Source organism: Cricetulus griseus, chromosome 7, assembly GCF_003668045.3.
Source record: "Cricetulus griseus strain 17A/GY chromosome 7, alternate assembly CriGri-PICRH-1.0, whole genome shotgun sequence".
Classification (NCBI taxonomy): domain Eukaryota; kingdom Metazoa; phylum Chordata; class Mammalia; order Rodentia; family Cricetidae; genus Cricetulus; species Cricetulus griseus.
Genome location: NC_048600.1, coordinates 45,203,214 through 45,229,826, shown reverse-complemented (window position 1 = coordinate 45,229,826; position 26,613 = coordinate 45,203,214). Strand labels below are relative to the sequence as shown.

At 49.3% G+C, this 26,613-nt stretch overlaps 1 protein-coding gene across 5 annotated transcripts in view; it reads right to left on the bottom strand.

Moving 5' to 3' along the window:
* Window positions 1-26,613, bottom strand: part of Lmf1 (lipase maturation factor 1) — a 96,199-nt gene that overhangs the window by 31,131 nt on the left and 38,455 nt on the right. For all 5 annotated transcript variants that reach the window (XM_027425055.2, XM_027425054.2, XM_027425053.2 and 2 more), the window contains 2 exons: window positions 20,388-20,536; window positions 1,422-1,487 (listed from right to left, as the gene is read on the bottom strand). In XM_027425055.2, coding sequence (XP_027280856.1) covers window positions 1,422-1,487; window positions 20,388-20,536 — 215 coding nt within the window. The remainder of the gene's footprint in view (window positions 1-1,421; window positions 1,488-20,387; window positions 20,537-26,613) is intronic.

Here is a 26,613-nt window from a genome sequence, read left to right as displayed (position 1 = left end):
CTTCCTCCACCTGGCCAATCAGAGTCCAAATCAGCTCAGAAACCTCACTGGTCTGAGTGTAGCAGTGGCCAGGGGGCTTTTTATGGATGTGAAGAGTCTCTGCCTCACAAGTGCTTGGCCAGGCCTTGGGGACAGGGAACCTGAGATGCTTCAGCTCTTGAGTGGGCCTGGGTTTATACTGAGATGCAGGATGTATGTATGAAAGCACAGGCTCCTGTGTGTGGTTGCTCTGCAGAAAGGCCTCACGTGGCTGTGTGTCAAACAGACATTGATGTATCAGTTCCCCGTGAACCCTGCATCCAGATAGTTCCTGGACTTGCCAGTGCTGACAGGTGACCTGTGACATAGCACTGACACCCACCATGCTGTGTGGGTGTGACGCCATCTTACTAATCTGCTGCTACCTGAGGGACAGGGGCAGCCCAGGCGTCATTGACCGGCCCTGAGCTCTCTCCTCTGTGCCATGGCCTATATGTGGAAATAGCCTCATTGCGTACGACCAGCCACTCATCCTAATGGATGCTCTCCTGTCACCGCAAGGCCGCATGCTTTCTCTCTAGCACTTGCAGAAGTTGGCAACCCCACCATAGGAAGGAGAAGATTGTGGGGTCCCTAGTCAAGTAGAGACAGAATTTCTGGGCTAGATGGGGGTGATGGCATGGGGACTCTCAAGACCTTAAAAAGTAAAGTCTAGACATCCTGGTTAACCACAAGCAGACAGTGCATCCCTGCAGCTGACTGATAGAGATGAGCACACCAGAGGAACAGCTGCACTGGCTAGTGTTTTTAGTGCTTAGAGGACTTAAGTGTCTAGACTCCGTATAAAACATGACAAAGGCAGTGACTGGTACCCACAGCTCTCAATGGGGAGAAGGCAGGAACTAACTGCTAGTCTCTAGCAGTGGGCAGTGTGGGCTGGGGCAGGGAGAAGAAAGCAGTGTGAGACTCATGAAGGATTTCCAGTTCTCCTGGTTTAGGGTGATGGACAGATGGACAGCACCACGACATCAGACGTTCCTTGGATTAATTTGCAGGATGAAGCTTTCTCTGACCTCATCTCCAACACAAGCACATGAATATCTGCAAGGGCAGGCTGTTTGGAGGGACAGAGACCTGGGCCAAGGATCCGTGTTACTCTGGTGGCCTGGGATAACTGTCTTTGGGACAGTGGAGTAGCCTCACCCTACACTTGCAGGAGAGAGAGAGAGAGAGAGAGCCGGAGCTGCAGCTCCCAGGATGGGGCCTAGTCTGGCCTAGAGGGAGGCCTGGGCAGAAAAAGGGGACAGATAACCGGAAGAACCAGCCCAGAATAGAAGACACTATAAACTACCTGGTGACCTGTCCCTGCCCCAGAGAATGGAAGGGAGAAGGAACTTCTGAGAGCAGTGCACAGCTTCAGCCACAGCCAGGTCTGTGCTCACCTCATAGTGGAAGTCCATGCAGGTTAGGTCCAGCCAGCACTTGTCCCCACGGATCTTGATTAGGCCCTGCAGACACAAGACAGAGGACAGCATCAGTCACGGGCTGGCGGTTGAGACACAAGGACCCCCAAATGGATTTACTCCTGGGGATGAGAACTGACCTATCCCTAAAGGCTAGGTTGCTGTGCTTCAAAGAATAAGGAAGGGGCCTATTTCTGTGGGATGTACTCCAAGACGTAAAAAAACAAAGAGCATTATGATAAGCACACACAGGCTCCTTCTGGGAACTAAACGCTGACATGCTCACAGCTGGGATGGCACCCTCTGTACAGTCAGAGCCTACGTTATTTGAGATGGCACACTGGGGATGGAACCCAGGGCCTTGCCCATTTTAGGCAATCCCTAAACAGTACCCATGGACCATTCTGTACTTTCTTTAAAACCTTTCTTTAGGGAGCTAGGAAGATAGATCACTTAGTAAAGCGCTTGCTGGACAAGCACTAGGACCCAAGCTCAATGCTCAGAAGCCACATAAAAAGCTGGCCAATGGTGGTACACATTTGTAATCCCAATGTTGGGGAGGCAGAGTAGACAGATGCTGGCCGGCCAGGCTGGCCTACTCAGTGAGCTTCACGCCAATGAGGGATCCTGTCTCAAAGGAGGTAGATAGCATTCCTGAGGATGACACTCAAGGTTGTCCTATGGCCTCCACCTGCAACCTCACGTACACATATGTACCTGCATGCATGCATGCATGCATACACACACACACACACACACACACACACACACACACACACACACACACACACACACACAAAAGAAAAAAGAAAAGAAAAAGAAGCAAAGGGGTTGAGGAGCTGGCTTGGTGAGTAAAGTGCTTACATTGCAAACATTAGGATCTGAAATTGGAACCTGAACATCCACATAAAGAATCTAGATGCGGTGGTGCTCATCTGTCCATCTGTAATGGCAACTCACTGGCTAGCTAAGCTAATGGGTGAGTTCCAGGTTCAGTAAGAGACAGTGTCTCAGATAACTAAGGTGTATGTAGTGTGATACAAAATACCCCATATCAATCAGCAAACATAGGAGTCCCCCTAATCCCCCACAATGCACCCTCAACACACACCTGTACACACCCCCACACAAACAATGAGACTATCACAATAGTGCAGGTGTCTTTAATGAAGGAACCGAATCCAAAGGTTCAGATCTCACACTGCAGATACCCAGGACATCATCAAGGAAGAGCTGTCAGCACCCCAAAAGGTTCAAAGGGCTCAGTGAGGGGTGGAAATGTGTTTCCACATCCACGTGGCTGCTCCTGCCGATGAGTGGTGCTGATGAGAAGCCCAGGCTCAGGCTGGCAGGGTCTCCTCATGAGTGGAGCGTGCCCAGAGCTGAGGGTTGGGCACCAGAGGGGGGAAGTTTGCAGAGGAGCTTCTGTGAGTCAGATGGGACCTTAGGTAGAGCAGCTGAGAGTGGGAGCAGCACCCAGAAGTTGGTCCTCATGGCTCTGCCTCAGCCACCTCCATATTCCGCCTACATGTATTACCTAGCCTGTCTACCTTCTCTCAGGCAAAGCTAGGATCAGGTGACTTGCTCCTAAATCAGGAGCAACTATCCATGAAAGAACTAAAACCCTAGCTTGACATACAGAGATTCAACTCCATTTCTGTCATTTCCATACTAGCTGAGAAAGAAGGTGAGGAAACAGTCTCAGAGAAAACAACTCAGCCTTCTGAGATGTAGTACCTGTAGATACAACTGTCCCTGGAGAGTTCCTTTGGCTCCATCCACCACCATCCATCTGTCTACCCATCATACATTTATAAGCCATCTACCCATCTATCCATTATTCATTTATATACCATCCATCCACCATTGCCATCCATCAACCATTTATCCACTATCCATCCATCTAACACATCATCCATCTGCCCAGACACCATTATTTATTCTTCATCCACTCACTTATCTATCATTTAATCATCTATCTTCCACCTGCTCATTATCTACTGATCCACCCATCTAGCCACTCAACCATGACCTCTCCATCAACTATCTGTGGTGATATATTGTTTATGATCTAATAACACTTGCCCGGAGATCAGAATGCAAAGTTAACCGCAGCCATAGAGGCTAGACAGCGGTGGTACACACCTTTAATCCCAGCAGCCGTATTAGTTATTCATAGAAGTTGAGCAGCGGTGGGGCACACCTTTAATACCAGCAGTAGAGAGGCATATAAGACAGGAGCAGGATCTCAGAGCTGGCACTCGGCCTTAGGAATGAGTCCCCAGCCACGTTGAGAACGGGATCTCCCCAGCCTTATAGAGGTGAGAACTCTCTGGTGGCCTGGCCGTTTTGCTTTTCTGATCTTCAGCTTGAACCCCAATATCTGTCTCTGGGTTTATATTATTCATGCTGTATCTATCCACACATCATTTACCCAATCACCCACCCATCAACTACCAGTCCATTATCCATCTATTCACTGGTCCATCCACCATCAATCTACTGTAAGCTCACAGACCTGGACTGAGTGCTAAGGAGGTCTGGGTGGGCACAGAAGAAGGCACGTCTTAGTGGGGGAAGGGGAAGAGGCAGGCCCCTCAGAAGAAAGGCCAAAAGGGGGGTCTTAAGTTGCTATGACAAAGTGGCACAGGTAAGTGAAGTATAAAAAAACAGAAATTTGGGCTGGAGAGATGGCTCAGAGGTTAAGAGCACTGGCTGCTCTTCCAGAGGTCCTGGGTTCAATTCCCAGAACCCACACAGCAGTTAACAACTGTCTGTAACTCCAAGATCTAACACCTCATACAGCCACAATGCAGGCAAACACTAGTGCACGTAAGATAAAAATAAAGAAAGAAAAGAGAAATTTATTTCTTTGTCTGGAGATTGAAAATCCAAAGTGAAGGGGCATGGTTGGCTCTATAAAGGGCCCACTTCAGAGTTGTAGACAACTGGCCTCCTGTGACAGCCTCAGAGGGTGGAGAGATGGTGAAGGACTTCTCTGGGGACTCTTATCAGGGCACTCACAGCGTTCACAATGGTGTCCTCCACAGAGAGATCAGGAGATATGAGCCCTCTGCTCACATCATCTCACTAGGGATCAGGACTTGAGGCTGCAAGTGGGTGATGGAGTAACAGAGACAGCCCTGGGAGAGGGTGTGCTGGCTGGTGTGGGGTTGTGTGGAAGAGAGACGTGTCTAGTCCTAGACACACTCACAGAGGGAGCTCAGGAGACAGGCTAAGTGGTAGATCTGATATGAAAGCTGAAAGGGGCTGTGGCCACATAGAGATGAGCCTCCTTAAGAATAGTGTTCAAGTTGGGCAGTGGTGGCACACGCCTTTAATTGCAGCACTCGGGAGGCAGAGGCAGGTGGATTTCTTTGAGTTTGAGGCCAGCCTGGTCTATAGAGTGAGTTCCAGGACAGCTAGGGCTGTTACACAGAAAACCCCTGTCTCAAAAAACAAACAAACAAAAAACAAAAACCAACAAAGCAAAACAAACAAAAAGAATAGTGTTCAAATGTAGCCACTGACACCCAGGAGATGGGTGAGCTTAATTCAGTACCTAAGGGAACATGTGAGAACTCACACCAGGGTCACATGTGACACTACCTAATGGGTGCCTACTTGTGAAGTCTGGTTTTAGAGGGAGCACTCTGTTCAGAAGCAATGTCTCCAGGGAGTCACAGGCCCCACAGGGCTCTCAGCAATCCTGACGCCACAGGGGAGCTGGGTGCACTGCTGGGAGCTGAACTGTGCACTGCCTCCCGGGAGCACTCTATTTAAAGACTGCATGGAAGAGTTACTCTGACAACCAAGTTACCTCTTGGGAAACAAAAACACTCAGACTGTAAGCTCTGGGGGTGGCATCCCCAGCGGAAGCCCCCTCCTATACAGCCGTGGTCACATGAACACGGTGCTGCTGGGTAGGTCTGTCAGTCTGTCTGGTGTCTGAACACTCCCAGCTCCGCAAGGCTCTGTCCTGTGTGTCCATCAAGTGGAGCCAGTGGCAGCTGACAAAACACACTGTGTAGGGAAGTGAGCGCCACCATCAGGGCTAGCCTTGACGTCCAGGGGCAGCACAACACTCTGCATCCCCCAGAACCTGAGAAAGAGGGACTCTTTAGAGACTCACACCAGGAAAAGAAGAAAAAAACAAAATAATTAAAATGTCACTCAAACTCAAAGCTGAGATGAGACACTTAGAAACCTGAGGCATTCTTCAGGAGAGGAGGGCGTTCGAGCTCCTCCCATCCACTCGCTCCTGCTGCAGATGTCAGCCTTCCCACGGGTCTTTCTTTCAGAGTGTCAGAGGAACAAAGCCTTCTTTGAGCCTTTTTCAGCCCAAAATTAATTTAGGAAAAAAATGGCACAGACGGGCCTTAGCATGCCAGACCTAAAGGGAGCCGAGTGACCTTCAGTCTCCTATGACCCCCTTGCTTTCAGCCTGGGAAGGAGAACACCAAGAAGCTGGAATGTTCCTGGCAGATGGAAGATACCTTGGCCTCACTGTGAGACTCCTGATCGCAATTCTGCTTCGTAAAAACTCCTGCTTGGCAATGGAGAAACCACCATACCAGAAGAGCCACAGCACGATGCTGCCTTGGATGCCTATCCCTCCTGCTTGGTGTAAGAAGCCGGTGGCCTGAAGTCCCTCTGTATTGCCTCAAGGGCTTAATGGGCCTAGAGCTATATTGGCATCTCAAAGGCAACTAGGCATGGGGCACTGGGCATCTGGTGGGACCACACCTTACCTGCCAGAGAGAGCTGAATTTCTGATGGGGAATATCCATGAGCTCTGCAAGCTGTGTTGAGGGTACACATCACATGTCAGCATTGGCGTGACTGTGCCCATCCAACCTCAGGCCCCCTGTGTCATGTGATATAAGCACAGGCTCTATGGCTTCTCTAGACTCACTTGTCTCCAGACATGGAGGCCACAGCCCACAGTCCCTATCCTTGTGGAGTGGTACCTACCTTTCCTAACTTGGCCCAGTTGCACTCATGGATACAGTGGGTTATTGAATGAGGCCCTGCAGGCCTCTCTTGGCTCAGCTCTGCCCACACATGAAGCGCTTGCTATGAAGAGACAGCAGACCCCGAAGGGCAAACCCAGTGCGTAAAACCCTTTGTGGCACTGAGAGTATGGTCAATGGGGCACTCTAATAAAGGTGCCTGGGGCTCTGCACTGTGAAGATAAAGTTTTTTCTTGCAAACACAATCACCTTGCTCAGTGTGTACTGGGCACTGGGATGATTCTCGGGATCAGAGGGATCTGGGGCATGATGATCACCTGGTACTTCCAGGCTGGAAAAGAACTCCTACAAGCATCAGGGAAGGTCCATCTGTTCATGCAAGAACTGAGAAAATGTAGCCTCGGAGCAAACAGCCGTGTGTGTGTGTGTGTGTGTGTGTGTGTGTGTGTGTGTGTGTGTGTGTGTGTGTGTGTGTAAGTGGGTATGACAGATGGACCCAGCACAGTCCCTAGATGGTGGAGACAGTGAGCTATAAGCTTCAGTTAAGCAACACTCAGGGCAACACAGAGCTAGGCAGGGCCTGCAATGTTACATTTTGAGAACTCTCAGCAAAGACCTAGTTCAAAATGACAGAGGCAGCTTCTGTCTTGTGTGACTGGAGCTATCCTGGTATGGCTAGCTCAGACCAGAGCCACAGTGCACCAAGCCCTGGACACTTAAGGACTTACAGTATGGTTTCACCAAAACACCACTATCACATATCTCATACTGACTCCTGGTCTAAGAGGTTAACTGGGAGACATGTGTGAAACAGTAACAATTTCTACTAGAGCTTGTCACATTCCAAGTATAGATCCCTCATAAATACTTAGGACAATTTGCCTCTGTGAAACCATTTTTCCCTTCTGGAAGCTCCGGGCTTCTCTTAGCTACTAACTCCCACAGATTCACCAGTTTTCCCGATGAGGCTCGGGACAGGCCCGATTCACTGTCTCCTTGTCGTCAGGCAACATGTGATTCAATAGCATCCTGCCACCTCCATCCACACATGTGCATGGAGGACACAGCCTGATGCAAAAAAAAAAAAAAAAAAAAAAAAAAAAAAAAAAAAAAAAAAAAAAAAAAGCACTTGAGAATAGAAAGAAACGAGTAGAGCTGTAAGATTTTTGCACTGTGCCCTTTGAGCAGGACCTCAACACCTATGCATGACAACCTTTGATGGGCTACTAGGAATGGATGAGAGGATTCTGAAAAGCCCTGGGCTCTGCTGGGGGTATGATGATGCCTTTTTTTTTTTTTTAAAGCCTCTGAGGGTCATAGGCTGTGTGAGACAAATAGCAGTTGAATGGGGACCCAAAGAGGCTGCCAGGGCCCAGCCTGGGACAGCTATATGAAAGGCCTGCAATTGGGGATCAAAGGTCATGACACAGGAGACATGGGGTCCAAAGATTCCCGTGATGTCTCTGAGCAGAGTCAGAGGTCAGTCCTTCTGAGTGTCCTGGGGGCTGATGGGCAGGCAGGAAGAAAGCCCCCTTTCTCTAGCTCTGCCCACGCTAATGCAATAAAGCCAATTAGAATGATTGCTCTCATTTCGGAGTTAGGATGCCCAGGACGAGGGAAATGGCAGGGACATCCGTTTCATTCTGTCTTCACAGGCACATTCTGCATTCCAGCATTTATTTCATTATATTTAATACGATTTTACCAGCGGCACTCCAACTCTGAGAAAAGAGCCCGGCAACTTCAAAGCCTGTTTTTGTCTTGGTTCCCTAGCACCAGCTCTTCTCTGCTACCGATGTCTCCACCCTGCTCACTAACTGTTCAGAGCCGCCCACAAGCCCACACTTCCGTGGCCTGAGCATCATCTCCTGAAGCGTCCTGGGGGCGGTGCACGATAACATGGAAACTGCTTTTAAAATTATCCTGGTTCATCCCGTTCAGAACAGTCACTGGGCCTGTCGACATAAGCACTGCCAGCCTCCTGACTAACAGGGACTTGGCTTTGCAACAGTCTTGGCGTCCTCACCTCCTAACAACCTGGGGCTGCAGGCCGAGTGGCCCAGCTCTGGAAGCAGACATGAGCGGAAACATGCTTCCTTCCACATGAAAAATGACGCTCAAGAAAATATCTCAGAGCTTCTCTGTATGTTGCACACCTAGCCCCACCTCAGCCCATAAGCATGATCTGCAGTCACTCTGCTTACTCCCAGCTACAGGCTTCACCGCACACTCTGTCTAGGAGGGAATGGGCATCACCCAGGGCTGACCAGGTGCTTCTGGGTGTCTCTATGACTGCTGTCCACTCTTGGGATCTGCCTGCTTTTTGTGGCAGCTGCTGAGTAAGCTCTTGATCAGGCTGCACGGTATTTAGAACATCCTGGACACACTGCAGGCAGCCCTGGGGCCATCTCTTGATTCTCCAGCAGAAGCTGCTCTATGGCCAACCCTATCGGTTGGCTCTTTCCTACCAGAATGTGTTTCCCACTCAGTTCTCAGAGTCATTTGCTTGCACCCCCCTCCCACTCACTGTTCAGGGCTTTCTCTGGCTGCCTCTGCTCTTTACTGAGTTGTCTTGGCTCTGAGAGGTCTCCTCATGGCTCCAAAGTCCCATGTGACTTCTTAGAAACTGCTAGTGGACAAGAACCATGGCCACTGTCAAGGAACATCTGCCTGGCTACTTCATGCAGGTACAGTTACCCTTTGTGTCCTGCTCAAGTCTTCCTCCTGATGGCCACTACAGCACCCTTTCCTGCTCTCTGGACATACAACATAACATACTATGGTAGCTTGAATGTAATTGGCCCCCATAATCTCATAGAGAGTGGCACTATTGGGAGGTGTGGCTTTGTTGGAGGAAGTGTGTCACTGTGAGGGTGGGCTTTGAGGTTTCCTCTTCTCAGGATACTGCCCAGTATGTCAGCTGACTTCCTGTTGCCTGCAAGATGTAGGACTCTCAGCTATTCCTCCAAAACCGTGTCTGCCTGCATGCCACCATGCTCCCCACCATGATGATAATGGACTGAACCTCTGAAACTGTAAGTGAGCTCCAATTAAATGCTTTCCTTATAAGAATTGCCATGAGCTGGGCAATGGTGGCACATGCCTTTTATCCCAGCACTCGGGAGGCAGAGGCAGGTGGATCTCTGTGAGTTCAAGACCAGCCTGGTCTACAAGAGCTAGTTCCAGGACAGCCTCCAAAGCCACAGAGAAACCCTGTCTTGAACCCCCCCACACAAAAAAAAGTTGCCACGGTCATTGTGTCTCTTCACAGCAATAAAAACTCTAAGACACAGATCACTCATCGCCACAAGGCATGTGGTGCCATGGCTGCATCTCACAGCATCCTGTATGTGAGCAGGTTTGTTACCTGCTCTGATGACAGAAGGTTATGCTATGATGTACACATCATATGTGTCCAGGTCACTGTCAGGAATCTGGTCGTCTGACAGGATGTGGGCATTTCCTTCCCCACAAAGATTTCTCTATTATTCCATTCTGGTCAGTTTTAATCCTTATCTACCACTAGGCAATCAGAGTCTAGATCAATGGTCCTGCCTGGCCAGAGAAGTGCCCTGAAGGACACTTACTCCAGGAGTTCCCCATCTGCCTAGTTGTACACTGTAGATGTCAATAGTAACCATGCAGCTATGTTCCTTTGTGTGCTGTTCTGCTCTGTTATAATATATGCTTGCTTCCTAAAAGACTGACACATGGAGGCCTCCAGCATCTGCCCATTCTGAGCAAAACTACAGGTTACCTGCAGCCCTGGGCCCCCGAGGACACACTCCTAGGGGTAGCTACACATGCCCCCGGAAACAGGAATTTCTGTTGCAGGTCCCCGGCAGCCAATATCGCCATGCTGTTCTTATCCTTTCTGAAAGGTGTGGTCACTCTTAGCTTCCCACACACTCATCGGTGAATCTTGTACCTTCCTTTGCAAAGAAAACACATATCTTTTGCTCACGTTTCTATGGTTGCAATGTGTGCTCTACATGTTGTATGTCAAAACCATGTGCCCCAAATGTTCTCCCAGACGGTGGTTTCCCAGCTCACTTTTCCAGGGGTCTTTTAGGACAAATCAAGTATAACTTCTCCAGCGTTTTCCTTCAGTGGATATATGCAATCACTCCAGCGCTGTCTGTAAGCCATGATTTTGCTTTCTGCTCATCTTGTCAGTGCTCTGGTTGGGTGTCCATGAAGAGCAGGGGAAAAGGTCTGTTCCTGGACTCTGCTCTTCCACTGGTATATTTTTTCCAGTGTAGATCACCAGCATACTTCAGCTGTAAGGCAAGCTGTAAAAATCAGCACAGTCCCTTAACTCTGTTCTTTTTATAAATAGCCTCTGTATTTTCATACGCAATCCAGAATCGGTCAGTGAGTTTGGTATGAATCGCCTTGAATCTGTAGATAAAATTGAGCAAGCCAGATGCAATGTTTTATAGAATTTTAAATTCCTGTCGGCTCCATTGCACAGCTTTAAAAACATACACACTTTAGACATCCTTAAACAGATTTACTATGATGCTTTTGAGGGGCTTTGGTGCAATAGATAACACTCTCAATTTTTTATTTGTAATGTCTTGTTAACAGTTTATGAAATATCGGGCTGGAGGGATGATCCAGTGGTTAAGAACACTGGCTGCTTTTCCAGGGGACCGGGGTTCAATTCTCAGCAGCCACATGATGGCGAACAACCATCTGTAACTCTAGTTCTTGGATCTGATGCCCTCTTCTGGCCTCCTCTAGCATTGTACAGGCATGGCACAGACACATGCAGGCAAAATGCCCATAAGTATAATACACACACACACACACACACACACTTTGCATCCTACAACCTCACACTCACTTTAACAGCTGCTGTTTAGATTCCTTTTCTTCCTTCTCTTTTCTCCTTCCATCCTTCTTCCCAGGTGGTTGAGAGGCAGGGGAATAATGAGACAGGGTCTCAGGTCCTAGGCTGGCCTTGAACTACAAACATAGTTGAGGATGATCTTGAACTCTTGATTCACAGCCTCTGCCTTCGGAGTGCTGGATTATAGGTGCACACTATGCTCAGCTTTCTCTGGATTTTCTAAATGCACAATCATTTAGAAAATATATAAGTGGATTATAACTTAACTTTTTATTTTCCAAACTTGATACCTAATACACTCTGGAGGAGTGGTCATGAGAACAACACTCTGCCACCTCAGACCCCGTACATACTTTTATGCTTTCTTGTTCATTTGTTTTTGAGACAGGGTTTTTCTGCGTAGCCCAGGCTGTCCTGGTACTTACTCTATAGATCAGGCTGGCATCGAATCAGAGATCCCTCTGCCACCACGTCTAGCTTTTCCTTCCTTCCTTCCTTCCTTCCTTCCTTCCTTCCTTCCTTCCTTCCTTCCTTCCTTCCTTCCTTTTTTCCTTCCTAGGCTCCAGTCTCCTAGGTGGTTGGGTTACAAGCAAGCTGCAATTGTGTGTTAAATTTATTTTTAATTTGTTGTGATGATAAAGTGGCCTTTTGTCTCTATTTTGTTTCTGTACCAAATGACACATATTGATTTTTTAAATGTTAACCAGCCTTGCATCCCCAAGATGAACCTGTGCCTTTTTATTCAAGATTTCATTGACCAATCTTCGAAGGGTTCCTGTGTCTTTGTGAGGGCACTGGGCTGTGATCTTTTTCTGCACGTTCTCATTAGGTCTGGGGTCACTGCTGTGCTGGTTGCATGAGGTACTTTGGGACTGTTCCTCCTCTAGTGTTTTCTAAAGCATCAGTGTAGTATTGTTGTTATTTCCTCCTGAAATGTCTGACAGAGTGCACCGGTAAAGCCAGATGGGGTAAGGATTCCTTCTGGAATGGTTTTTCTTCTTTTATTTCTAATTCAATTTCTTTAACAGACACAAAACTATCCAGGTTTCCTGCTTCCTTTGTCTTGGTTTCGGTGGCTGCATTTGTCAAGGAATCTGTCTGTCTCATCTGAGCTGTCAAATCTGCAGGCCTAAAGCTCTTGTGACATCCCAGGTGACTCCGCAGCAACATTTCAGACACACATGCTGGCCCTGGGGGATGCTCTCTCAGGAAGTCTTGGGTCACGTGCTGGCTGCTGCTCAGCTCTGACCTGGAAGCTCTTGACCTCTCAGTTTCTGTCTTCACTTCAGATGGTGCAGTTTCCTGTGTGTGTGAGGAGTGTCAGAGCGCCCTACCTGTAAGTGCTGTAGCTGGGGACAAGCACACAGAGCTGGAGGGCAGGGCAGTAATCAGCTGTGTCTACTGACAAGCAGGAAGCTGGATCTGAATGGGTACTGTAGGGCCTCATCACTGCTTTCTACAGCCTATGGGCTAGGGTCACCTCAGCATGAGATACCAAGCCAATCCTCACCTCACTGTGGACTCTGAGCCTCCATCTCTCATCCTCCTTCCAGGACAAATGATGTAAAACAACTCGTTCAGCTATAGCAGCCATTCTCATGGCAAAGAGAACTGCCTGTTTAGCTTATATTTTGTTCTATAAAAATCTAGAGTCCTAAATTCTTTGTTGTTGTTTGAGACAGGGTCTCACTGTCCCAGAACTATCTGTAGACCAGGCTGGCCTCAAACTCAGAGATCCACCTGCCTCTGCCTTCCAAGTGCTGGGGTTAACAGCGTATGCCAGCAGGGCTGGCTGAGTAGTAAATTCTTAACTTCTGAAATATGAAGCAAACATAAAGAAAACAGTATCAGAACTAGCACATTATGTGCATATATGGAAATGTCATGAGGAGACCCATTATATTATACAATAAATATATGCTAATTTTAAAATTAAATATCAAGAAAACTGGCAGCACAAGCTGTTAAAGAACAGCACAGACAGGAACTGTGTGGAAACTGGTGCCAACTCAGGACACACTGCAGAGATGCAGCCCAGAAGCAAGGTCAGGGGAAGGACCCCTCTGTCCCCAATCTGACAGCTCCTATCACTTGCTATCTACCAGAGTTGCATGTTCTCTGTCTCTACCCTCATGTCACAGCACCTCTGCAGGTGACTCTCACAGCAGGCCAGGCTCTCCAGGAAGAGAGCAGTGTGTAGCACACAGAAGAGGAACTGCCACCCACACATGCTTCTCCAAATGGAGGTGGTGAGGCTGGAGGAGGGAGGCGTACGACGAGACAGGTTTCTCAGCTTTTCCACACTCTAGGGGTCAATGTGAAAAGCAAGTGGTCTCCCCTTAGGTAACGTGCAGGCCTGAGAATTCACAGCAACAAAGACTCTGGCTTGATTCCCAGAATCTCAGCAATGGAGACCGCTAGCTTGTCATTCAGCGCAGTTCATCGGGATGGGATAATCAAGGCAGAGTCAGTTCCCGAGTCTGCATGGAAAATCCATTTCTGTCTGATGCCAGGGCTCTGCCCAGGAGCCCTAGACAGGGAGGAGGGTCACACTGACAGGCACTCAAGCACTGCTGAATGAGGAGCATAGAAACCTCACCACAGACACAATACTGTCTAACCGAACAAGATCAAGAAGTGCAAAAGAATTTTTAAAAAAGCATCACTAAAGGTAATCTACTGCTTCAAATGTTGGCTTGACACCCACATCGCTACAGTTTCCTGAAGTAGGAGAGCCTCCGCCTCAATGTGGCTGAGACTGATGCACTAAAGGAAACAGCACGGCCTGGTGGGATGGAGGCGGGGGACCTTCCTGGAATGAGGGAGCCACATGAAACTGTCTGCACTACTCCTGCAGCTGAGGGAGAGGAGGGCAGTGGCTACACATTTACCCACATAGAGCCACTTCCACTGCCACTGGCCATAGCCCCACCCTGTAAGGCTGGGAAGTATGTGGACACCTAGGAACCCAGGATTCTGAGCAGGCTGCCTAATGTGTGGTGGAGAGGGGCACACGGCGCTAACTTTCCATTAGGTCCTGCTCCTCACAGACCATTTTGCAAGGAGTCTATTCTGCTCCCTGAGGCCTGCCCCATCCCATGTGGGGAAGGTATCAGGAGTTAGCGAGTGCTGCCCCCACTCCCACAGAAGTATGGCTCACCCAGCTGTGACCTGGGTTCCTGGCTTAGGTAAAGAAAAGGCTAGGCCGAGTACTAGGTATTGCTGTGGCCCTCCTGGCACATATGTGTATTCTTCCCACGTCAGGTCCCCTGTCTGGCCCCTTAGCACCAGACTGTCCCCTAATACCCCACCTTGACTTCAATGGCACCAAGACTAGAAGAGGAAGAAGATTCCTCCCCTGTTGTGCTATAGGGAACCAGGTGATGGAGGGGGGCCATGGCCACGGTTGGCAGCGCAGGTGGGAGCACTTGGCTGAACTGAGTCTTCCCAGACTCTGAGGGACATGGCCTCTGAGGGAATGCATGGCAAATAGATTTGAGCAGGATTCCTACTCCCCTCAGCCATCCTTTCTCAGCCACAGGCTGACCTCACTAGGCCTAGAAACAACTCTTGAGGTCCCACACAGTTAATGGCTTGAGGAGATGAGGACACACATTTTTACAGCACCTCCTCCCATGGAGACACCACATGTCTCTCTCTATCACCCAAGAGGGTCCTATGTGCCTCTTCCTATGGCCTCACCCAAAGAGGCCAGCCAGGGATTACCTGTTCTGGAGCCTTTTGCAAAAGAACCCTGTGTGTGTGTGTGTGTGTGTGTGTGTGTGTGTGTGTGTGTGTGTGTGTGCTATCTCTCTCTGTGTATCTCTGTGTCCATGTGTCTCTGTGTGTATCTCTCTCTGTGTCTGTCTGTCTGCCCCCCCCCCCGTGTGTGTGTGTGTGTGTGTGTGTGTGTGTGTGTGTGTGTGTGTGTGTGTGTTGTCCCCCATGGCAGGATTCCCTCACTGAGCATGGTTCTGAGGCCACTCAGAGAGCTTCACACCTTGGGTCTGTAACACTGCTGCAGTTTGGTTGTCATGGGATCAAGCAGTCTGTCTCCTAGAGCTTGTTTTACAAAATACAAAAGCAAAAACACAAAACCATTGTGGCTGAATAGTGCCTCGGCATTTTGGCATGGTGTGGGGGCTCACAACTTGAATTCCAGCATTTGGGAGGTAGAGGCAGGAGGATCTCAGTGAGTTTGAGGCCAGCCTAATTTTCACAGCAAGTTCTAGGACAGTGAGACCTTGTTTCAAAAACAAAACAAAACAACTCAAAACCCAGACAGAACTTTAGTATCTCCATACTAATTTAAGAATCAATTTATCAATTCCTGGTAAAAAATATTTCTAAGTTTATGCCTAGGTTTTGGGAAGTCTGCAGGACAACTAGAAACCACTTAGAACTCAGGTCCACGAACATGGTATCATATCTGACTCATATCTCCTTTACCTCTTCCAAGAGATGTTCTGTAGCAGAGAGAATTTAACTGTGGTTCTTTTGTCAAAATTTCTTACTTCTTAGTTTTAGATGTTATTGTAGTTTTACGTGTGTGTGTGTGTGTGTGTGTGTGTGTGTGTGTGTGTGTGTGTGTGTAGTTATAGTGGTTTGAATAAGAATGGCCCCTATGGAATCATATATTTAAATGCTTAGTCACCAGAGAGTGGCACTATTTGAAAGGATTAGAAAGATTAGGAGGTATGGTCTTGTTGGAGGAAGTATATTGCCAGGGGTAGCCTTTGAAGTTTTAAAAGCCCATGCCAAGCCTAGTGTCTTTCTCTCTGCCTATGGATCAGGATAAAGAACTCTCAGCTACTTCTCCAACACCTTCTGAATGTCTGCCTGAATGCCATCACTCTTCCCACCTTGACAATAATGGACTAACATCCGAAACTGTAAGCAAGACCCTAATTAAATGATTTCTTTCTTTTTTCTTTTTTCTTTTTTTTTTTTTTGACTTGGTCATGGTGTCTCTTCACAGCAATAAAACAGTGACTAAAACAGTGGTCCTGGGCACTGATCCAGTATTGTGCACACATTAGGCAAGAGCTCTACCACTAACTTTTGACATTATATTGAGGCCAAGCTGGCCTTACACTTCCTCTGTAGCCCAGGGTGCCTGTGCTTATGGTCCTCCTGCCTCAGCCTCTCAAGGAGCTGGGATTACATGTCCATATTATCAGCCTCGTTTAAATTGTATTATAAATGCTACATTTGAAGATCTCATTTTCTGACAGTTTCTACAGCACAGAATACAGGGTCTTGTAGACCTGCCGAGATGGCTCAGTGGGTAAAGGGACTTGTCACCAAGCCTAATGACCTGAGTTGGTTGTTCTCTTCTGTCTCTCATGACATTTGACATTTGAGAGGAAGCTGGCAGGTCATTTTGAAGGTGTCCCTCACTATTAGATCAGGGCTCTGTAGAGTGAGGTCAGGCCTCTCAGAGCCCCATCTAGAACAGATCCCCCCACACCCTCCATCACTTCCTTCCCTTCAGCTTGTGTTTATCCTGTGCCAGAGCCAGGTGTGCCACCCTCGGAAGCCAAGGCCATGAAGCTGGCTGTGGATTTCTGCAGGGATCCACACCACCCTGTATGAGCCGATATAGCAGCTGCATCTTACAGGGAGGACCTGAGTCAGCCATGCACCCCTGAGGATGTGGCTGTCCTAGTCCTGGCTCAGCCTCCCACAGGCCACAGATGCTACAGCCTTTCCTCCCCTGTGAGGCACCACCACATTATGACAGTAGGACTCCAAGACTCAGCTCTTAGGGACCAACCAATTTTGGGGGCATACAAGATGCCATCAGATGATGAACTCTTGAGGGCTGATTTTTTGAGCAAGGGCTTTCTGTGATCCTGTGGTTTCAGGTCTGAGCCAGCCCACAATGGACTCAAGGCTACCATCACTCTATTACTATAGCAGCTCTCTCTATAAGCTTCCCACTGAAGCAAGATTAATAATATCCAACCTAAGACTGTATCAAGTAATTACACCTTTTAGTGCACCTGGTAATTTTTATCCAGCTGGTGCTAGCAGTCAATCAAAATGCCATAAAAGGGCTTCAGAATGTGCTAATGACTCGCTCACTCTGTCAGGCATCATGGGGGTGCATTCAACTCTTGGCACTAGAATGGTGCTTGGAAACAGCCTTATAGCTTATCCATACAACTCAGCTTCTCTAAGGGCTGTGCTTCTCCACACAGGCCAGCTTCTCTGCACATCTCAGCTTTTCTTTAGAGCTTAGCTTCTCCATCTAGTTCATCTTTTTTTACAGGGCTGGGTTTCTCTCCAAAGCTGGGCTTTCTTTTCCACACAGCTCAGCTTCTCTGCAGATCTGGACTTCACACAAGCTTGGCTTCATTCTGCCTCCTGTAACACAGCTGCCTTCCATATAGAGCCTTTTGAAGCTCTTGAAAAGTTTCAGGCTCCTGAACAATGGCCAGGAGAGGAGATTAAACTTATAGCACCCTCAGTCTGCCGGGAGTGAGTGCCCTTTGACATGGGAGACAGCAAGGCACCCCAGTGGCCCTTTCCAAATGCACACTGGCCTTGAGGAGCAGCATACAGTACAGTCACAGTACGGACTCAGGGTCATCACTGTGGTCTGGCAAGCACTGATTTCATCCGCGTTAGTTACTGCTGGCAACGCTGGCTCCACATAGCTTTCTCACGGTCTCTTGCAGCTGCCCATCCTCCTGTTGGGCTGTTGTGACCCTTCATGTACCTAACATGGGGAAGCTCACAGGCACTGGAGAGAGTTGGGGGACCTGGGTAGATGTTGGCGGGTCACAGCTGAGGCCTCTCCGGGAACCCCGGCCACAAGAGCAGAGGAGGAGCACAGTCAGTCACGGGTTCATGTACCAAATGACCTACCTGCTCCAGAGAACAAGTATGCAAAGAGCACCTGGGAACCAGGTGACTTTCTTATTTTCTTCTTTAAAAAATCATTTATTTATTTATTTATTTATTTATTTATTTTATGTGCACTGGTGTTCTGTCTGCATGTATGTCTGTGTGAGGGTGTCAGGTCCTAGACTTACAGTCAGTTGTGAGCCACTGTGTGGTTGCTGGGAATTGAACTCAGGTCCTCAGGATGAGCAGTCGGTGCTCTTAACTGCTGAGCCATCCCTCCAGCCCTAACCAGGTGACTTTCAATGTTCACACATAAAACCACAAAGCTACTGGATCCTTTTAGTCCCCGAAACAACCAGTCAGGTGCCCTGATCACCACCACATGTGCACCATTTGAGATTCATGGGATAGGACATCCTTGGGGACAAAGGTATCTGGGCCAAGGCCAATGCTGCAGTGTGGAGAAAGGGGCTTAGCCTGCCATGCTACAAGTATACATGTGCCCGTGGAGGCAACAGGGACCCTCCTAAGGTGTCTCCCTCACTGAGGTCCACACCCTATGGAGTGGACTCACTGGAAGATGGTGAAGAAGACGGCTACTCATACTCTGGCAAGCCTGTCTCATCCGAGAATAGGCTGCCTTCATCCACAGAGCAGAGGGCATCCTAGTCAGCTTTCACAATCAACTTGATAGAGCCCAGGAGTCACTTAAGGGATTTCCCAGATGAGATGGGCTTCCAGACATGTTTGTGGGGGATTGTTAAATGGCATAGGAGAGCCAACCACAGTGGGCAGCACCATCCCGAGGCAGGTGCTCCTGGACTGCACAGGAGAGCTAGCTAAGCATGAGCTTCAGAGCAAGCCAGAAAAGAGCACACTTCCATGGTTCCAGTTTTTGCCTGAGTTCCTGCCCTGACTTCCCTCGGTGATGGACTATGAAGTGTACACCAATAAAACTTGGGCAGAGTGTTTTATCACAGAAACAGGAATCAAACTAGAACAAAGGATACGTGGTGCCACTTGAGCACCAGTTCTGGTCAAGATGCAAAGCCACAGAGAGACAGTATAGGTTCCAGAGGGCTCACAGTGCCCTGTACTACAGCGTCCGCTCCTGAGTCAGCAGCTGACAGATGGTCAGGAAGGGGCAGACACAGCTGACCCTATGAGCATAGGCAATGCCCAGAACAGTCATGAGGTCACCAGATAAGCCTGAAAATCAAGATCTGGGCAGTCAGAGAAAGATGCAGAACGTTCTAGATTGAAGGAAGTTTTGGTTTGAAGAATCCTGTCCTCATACGGGAGCTCCCTGCTCACATGATTCAGGAGCCTGTTCTTTTAGATGTGCCTCGGCTTCTCTGCATGTTTGGGTTGGTCCCCTCAGAAAACATAAACGCCAGCCAAGAGATCCGTGTAGAGAGAATCTGTCCAATAAGGCTGCAGTATGGAAGAGCTAACAGCTTGTAATTCTAGAAGAATAAAGATCCCATTAAAGAGCCAGAAGTGGCAAACAAGGAAGTGGACACGGCCGCTTTCTGTGTAATCCAGAAGTCAAAAGCAAGACACCTCGCCCTCACTTCAAAGCTTCAAATAATGTGTCTGAAAATTTCAGCAGTGCACATTGGTAGAAGCAAAAGCAGCAGGGGAAGCAGCAAGGACACGGGGTTGGGGTAGGGAGGAGCAGACTTGCGTAGAGCAGCCCCAGAGCAGGCAAAGGCCGTCAACCCCACAGGCCGTTACATGATTCTCATGCTAGGCTAGGAAGATTTTGAACACATCTGGCTTATGTGAGAGACATTCTTAGAAGCAAGCAAGCTAGGGACTCAACAGAAGTCAGACACAGAAAGAGGCAGCTAGAAGCTGCCCCAGTGCAAGAAGTAAGGCTCCCACTGCAGTACATTCACCAACACATCTCAATGGCACATGACTTTCATCATCATGAAACAACCTTGGAGACATCCAAGACATTCTGAGAGAGGACACAGCTCTTCCCCAAGTCTCCTCCAGAAAAGGACTCAAAGTCGTGGTTGCTTCCCACAAAAAATGATTGTGAATGTGGCTGGCAGAACAGATGAGTGGACTACTTACAGCAGGCCATCCTGCGCAGGGCTAGGCCAATGTCAGGAGAGCAGTTACAGGTCAGCACCGAGGCATCCAGGCTCCAGATGAGCCAGCCCAGCCCAGCCCAGCCCAGCCCGGCCCAGCAGAGTTACAGGTGTGCTCTGAGGACATTATTCCCAAGTACATTTACACGACAGTTCCACTTACCGCTCCAAGCATGATCCTGAAGATCAGCCAACGAAAGCCCCACAGGACAACTCGGGATGTGGGGGTGTGCCTAGGGAGGCGGGACAACGTCCAGAGAGGGCACAGAAAGATTCCCAGGAATCCTGTTTCCAGCAGCTGTGACTCCCATCCTGCAAGGGGTGGGGGGACGGGACGGGATGGGACACACACAAAGAGGAAGGTCAATAGGGTGAAATGTTTACAAAGCAATCGCTCCCAAGTTCAGCCTGACCAAGAAGTCCTTAAAATGAGACTGAGACTTAAGACAAGAAAATGTCACTGTGTGTCTGTCTTCATAGGAAACAAGAGGCAGAGCTCTGAGCGGGGTGATCCAGAGCCCGGGACCAGAGAATTCTGCAACCCTGGGTTTCCTGCTTTTCAACAAACAAGATCTGTGCTGCCCAGTTTAGATGACGGTTGCCATCCTGTGTGGGGTGCAGCACAAACTTTGTATCTGAAACCCACACTTAGGTATGCCTGCCCACGGGCATTTGCGGGAAGCCTTTTGTTTTTAGGTTTATGTGAAAAATCACAGCTGTAAATGTCCTTCCCAAGGAAAGTCTGCCAGCATAGACATAGGTACAACACACGGCACACTCTGGGAGGGCAGCTCTCACTCAGACCCAGGTCAAATGAGACAGGCAAAGCTGGCAGCCAGGGAACAGCAAACCCAAACACAGTGATTTGTGAGCCCTGGAGAGGGCAGACTGCTCTGTGTCTGTGTAGACATTGGTTATTCTTCCAGTGGGGACTCAGCATAGGAATGGCCATGAGGACAGCCCACATGTGAGCCTGGCATCCCCAAAGACCAAAAAGAGGGGAGTCCTGTGGCACAGAAGGCCCCACTGCTGGCATCGCTATCACCATCTAAGGGGTGGGGGTGACTTGATGGTGCTAGGGATGCCCTCTCCCTACAAGTTCTTAGGATGCCAGGCAGGGCTGTGCTGTCCCCTTGTGCTGACAATCGGACATTCACAGTGACGGGAGTGACTATGTACAAGTGTACCTCACAGAGGAAGGGGCAGTTAGGAGGACTGCAGGGTAAGTTCCAGAGGACAGAGGAACAGGGAGCTCCCCACGCTGCCTTTTTCTATACAAATTATCTTAGAATTAAAAGTTTACAAAATAGCTAATTATAATGAAGTGATAATACTGTAGAAAGTAGAAACACATGAGTCCACACCAACAGAACCAACAAGTGACTTAACAAATACACAGGGCCAAGAACAGATTTCCCAGAACAACTCCTCATAGTACACAGGTCATGGTCCTCTGCAGGAAGAGGCTGCCCAGCACCATCTTGCCATGGCGTGGGGACTAGGCCACCTACGGTGGGGTTTGCAGTGTGTGTCAAAGCAGTGAGAGAGGTGTTACTGCTCCTAAACCCTACCACAGGGAACACAAAAGCCAGGCTCCATGGCGGGTGGGTGGGGGTCTCCACTGACTCTGAGCAGCACAACAAACTATCAAGGCTTCAAGGGGAGCCAAGGGGAGCCAAAAAGTGTCACCTGAAGCAGCTGAAATGCAGTGACTAAATGTTACCTGGGGCCCTGGGTCAGCAAAACCCAACAAACAAAGAAAAATTTAGGGGAAACAGAGGAAGTGTAAATCGTGAGGACAGCAGTTAATTAGCAGTGTGGTGAAGGGAACAGGGGAGTGTGAGGCACTAACCACAGAGGTCTGGTGTTGAAATGTGGGAGTCAGGTATATTTTCACAACATTCCTGTAGATCTTAATAGCTCTAAAATAGAAAATCCACTCTCCGCGATCAGGGTCATGTTGCTGTGCCTGCCCCCATTTACTCCTCACACACCACCCCCAAAGGACTGTGCCCTAAGCCACAGGCTCTACTGGCTTCAGGCCCCCCTGCCAGCCCCTCTCTCTGCCTGTGCTAGGGTCTTCATTGGTCCATTTCAATGGCTGCCTCCCTGGAAGCCATCCATTTGATGAGGAGGGCACAGCTAGCAAAGTGACAGGCTGTGGGCTGGTTCTGACAGGCACTGCCTGCTCTGGGAGCTACAGTGGGACAGAGATGCGGTCTAGGTCGGTGCTTTGCTGAGTGCTGAAGCTGGGCTGTGGTCACAGCAGCTGGGGCTTGCTGAGCTAGAGAGCCATATGTGTCAGGTAGAGCTAGGCCTCTTGTGCCAAGCTTCCCTGCTCTTGGCACTAGTCCAAGGAGAGCATTTGTGAATTGTCACTAAAGGGCTAAGGAGAGCTACAAACCCATAAAAGGAAGCAAGGCCCCCATTTAATGACAACACTGCCATTTCTGAAGTCTGGGATGGGACAGCTTTCTGGGTACCCCTGGCCCGGCTGCTCCTGCTACTGTCCATACCCAGCAGCGGAGCTTGTGTCTCTCTGTGCATCGCATGATTTAATCCTGTCCTGCTGGCACTCAAAAATGTGCTGAGCAATACCTCCGCCGCCTCCCCCACAACTGTCCCCCTTTTCCCATGAGTGATTCCCCCTTGCACAACAATCCCTCTGGTTTTCCTGGGGATAATTTCCATTAGTTTGGGATACATATCACATGGCTGTGCCTGTTGCCTCATGGAATTTCATGGCTGGTAGTGGTAGTGTCCATGGATCAAAGAAGTGTCTGGTAATCCCCGAGAGTCACTAGCAGCAACCATTTTGAGGAAGAACCTTAGAGACTACATGTTCCAGTCCCCTCCTCTACTGGGCACTAAGAGAACTTAGAAGCCTAGAGATCATAGAGCAAATCTAGGGCCACAGAGGGAGTCCACCCCATACCATACTGAGCAAGATGAACACCAGTTTGCCCCACACCCACAAAACTGCCCACCCCTTGCTGGGACCCATTTGCTAGCCCTGGGGCAGGGTAGAGCTGGCACCGTGACAGATGCCACACACAGTCTCAGAGCTTTTAGGGGACACATTCCCCAGAGCTTAGAGCCTGCCTAATTGCCACCTCGATCTGCAGACATAGGAATGGAATTTTAACATGCAGTGCCGTGAGTGACACCAATCAAAGTGATTGATACACAATGGCAGAATCCAGAAATGCATCCAAGTGCCAAGAGAGGCAGGGTGACAGGGCTGGGGGTGGGGTGCATGACAGGGCAGGGTGACAAAAGACAAGCTGTCTATAACAGGAAGGAGGGTGTGTGTGAGTCCCACCACCACGGCCTTCAGAAGGGGATAGGGTGTTCCAGTCCTACTTGGATAGACATTGCAGAGACAAGGCCTGGGGAGCTCTTCCAACTGGACCCTCTGCCTTGTCCCAGTTCATGGAATGGCTATGGCTCACTGGGATCTTTCTGACAGAAGCTGGGCCTACCCTGGTAGGAGCGGCCTGTGACAGACACCCTGGAGGGAGGGAAGGGCTGCTGCCCTCCCACCTGCTTGTCCTCTTTGCCTGGATCTGTGGTGTCTCAGCAGCTGCACAGTGTACACAAGGAAGGCCATTGTTTGCTGCTTCAGCATGGCAGGAGATGAGTCCCCAGAAAAAAATAAATAACTAGCACACTGCCAGGGGCCCAGTGAGGGTGGGTGGGTGGGTAGTTAGCCACTCTTGCCCAGTGTACCAAATTCTTATGCAGTGGACAGATCGGATGACACCTTCTACAGGGGACAGGCAGCTACAACTGTGAAATGCAACTCTGTGCAACTGCATTCTGAACAGTCCCCTCCCGCTGCCTGTGAGCCAAGGCTTCTCTCTACAGGAGCAGCTAGGGAGGGTCTTGCCTACTGTCCAGGTCTCTGGAAATAGTGCTGTTCTTGCCTAGCTCGTACTTGGGGTAATAGGGGTAGTCTCACCAGTGTCATATCAGGCAGCTGTCAGGACAGGCCTATGAGGGATCCTGAATGGCAGCACTGTGTGGACTGCTTTCATGTGGGGGCACACAGCTGGTTCTAGAACCTTCACTTCAGTGTCTGCCTCTTTCATTTCCAGTCACATAGTTGGCCAGTTGTACCTGGGAAGTTGTACATGTGGAATGGTACCACACGACTTCTCAAATCAGCTTAGAGAAGCTCTCTGTTCAGAGCTGTTTCTTGGGATACGGGCAACAGGCTTGGGTGGCTCCAGGGACCATCCTCACTGTGTACCACAGATGAGAACAGATGCACCATGGTATGCCTGTGAAACTATTCCTAAGAAGGAGCGGAAGCCTCATATTTAAGAGAGACTGCTAGTAGAGTGCATACTGGGAGTATGCATGAAGCCTTGGGAGGACCTCTAGCACTACATCCATAGACTGAGCATCATCGTACATACCTGTAATTCCAGCACTCTGGAGGTGGGGGCAGGAGGACTAGGAATTCAAGGTCATCCCCAGCTACAGAGAGAGTTTAGGTCAGTTTGGACAACTTAGTGAGATCCTGTTTCAAGAATAAGAGCCAGGTGCAGCTGGGTGGTGGTGGCACACACCTTTAATCCTGGCACTTATGAGGCAGAGGCAGGAGGATCTCTGAGTTCCAGGCCAGCCTGGTCTCCAGAGCTAGTTCCAGGACCGGCACGGCTACAGAGAGAAAGCCTGTCTTGAAAAAACCAACAAAAAGAGTGGAGGGAGTAGAAGAGAGGGAGGATGGGAGAACAATGGGGTGAAGTAAGCAAGAATAACAACCGAGAGGGAGAGAAACAGGAGGGAGGGGAAACACAAATTTCCCAGTAACACATGAAAATGGCCTAGTTGTTGAACGATGGGGATAAAGATATGACACCACTCAGAAGTAGTGAGAGGCCAGGCAGTCTGGCCACATCTCCGTGCTGTATCTGAGGAAACACTCACGGTGTGCCACTCTCAATTGCCTACAAGCTGTTCACAGTGATCACTGTGGCTTCCCAAAGCCAGCTGTGCTGCTTTCCTATCTTCCTTCCAGCCTGGGTGCGGAGCACACTGCTGTGGACTCCTCCTGAACTAAATTCCTAAGTGCAAACACTAATGGCACGAGGAAATGGAAGCAGAGACCATGTAGTTCTCAATGCAAGGTCACCAAAACCCAGGAGCTCCATCTAGGTGTTTCTCTTATGCTGTCTAGGAGGCTCAGGCATCTATAGAGACTGAACACAACCAGGAGAAAACAGATGTAAGGCACAGCCAATAAGGCAGAAGATTCTAGACACCAGAGACTGCAAGTGTGTGAAGAAGCAGAGGCAGAGGGACATCTGGGCCCTACTCCTAGGCTAGGTTTGACATTACTTATTCTCAGATAAAACCAATGGATGGTGCTGGCCCCTCTGTTCACTGGCATAGATGAAAGAAGAAAAACACCAGACACCCATCCAGAGGCCTCATCTGTGCCTCAGCTGGACAAATGATGGAAAGATGGGGTACAAGGAGCCAGCAACAGGAGGCCAGGCAGCTTTACACTGGACAGCTGCCCTAACAGGGAGGCTGTCTAGATGAGTGGCTCAGGGATGTGGTGTCCTCAGCCCAACAGAGGCCTAGAAGTTAAAGCTAGAGATTTTGATGCTAAAAGCAACCAGGAAGAAAGACAGCTTGAGATGAGGGATAAAGGGAGGTGGGGTCTCAGGACCACCAACTTGATGAACATGTATAGTAGGTGAGAGGCAGGCAGGCATCACCTGGCGGGATGCAAGGCTGGGGGCCAAACAAGGCCAATCAAAGCCAAGCCAAGCTGAGGGCCCAGCAGTCTGGGAGGGGATCAGAGTATTTGTGGGATGGGATGGAAGATCTAGGGAGCAGGGAGTGGTAGAAACTTTTGGAAGGCCCTATTGGTGGGATGCTAGCTCATCAGGTGGGAAAGCTCACCCCAAAGGCTATCTCTTGCTCCAGATCACCATGAGTAGCACAGGAGTCATGCCATGGCATGGGACCAGTTGTCACTCCTGTCTGGAGGCTAGGGACAGTGAGGACACAGATGCACTCAGCCATGTGAGGAATAAAGGACCAGAGGTGACCTGGCACCAAGCCAGGGGTTAGACAAGGGTGGTGAGCATCATACGTGAGACATGGTGAAATATCACCTGGAGCTAGGTACTTGTGTCAAAGGCCAAGCTCATTCCCTAAATAAGAAGCCAGACCTGAAGCAGCTCAGAGGACGCTTCCCTGAGATGGCCACTCTAGGAAGAAGATGGCAACCAGGCTGCATGAGCTAGTCAGAATGACTTCAGATAGTCAGAAAGAGTAATTAAATATAGCGCAGATGGATCCTTCAAAAGTGACAGCACCATCCACGTGAGGAATAGGAAATCCATTAGCTCCTTCGTTAAAAACAGGGA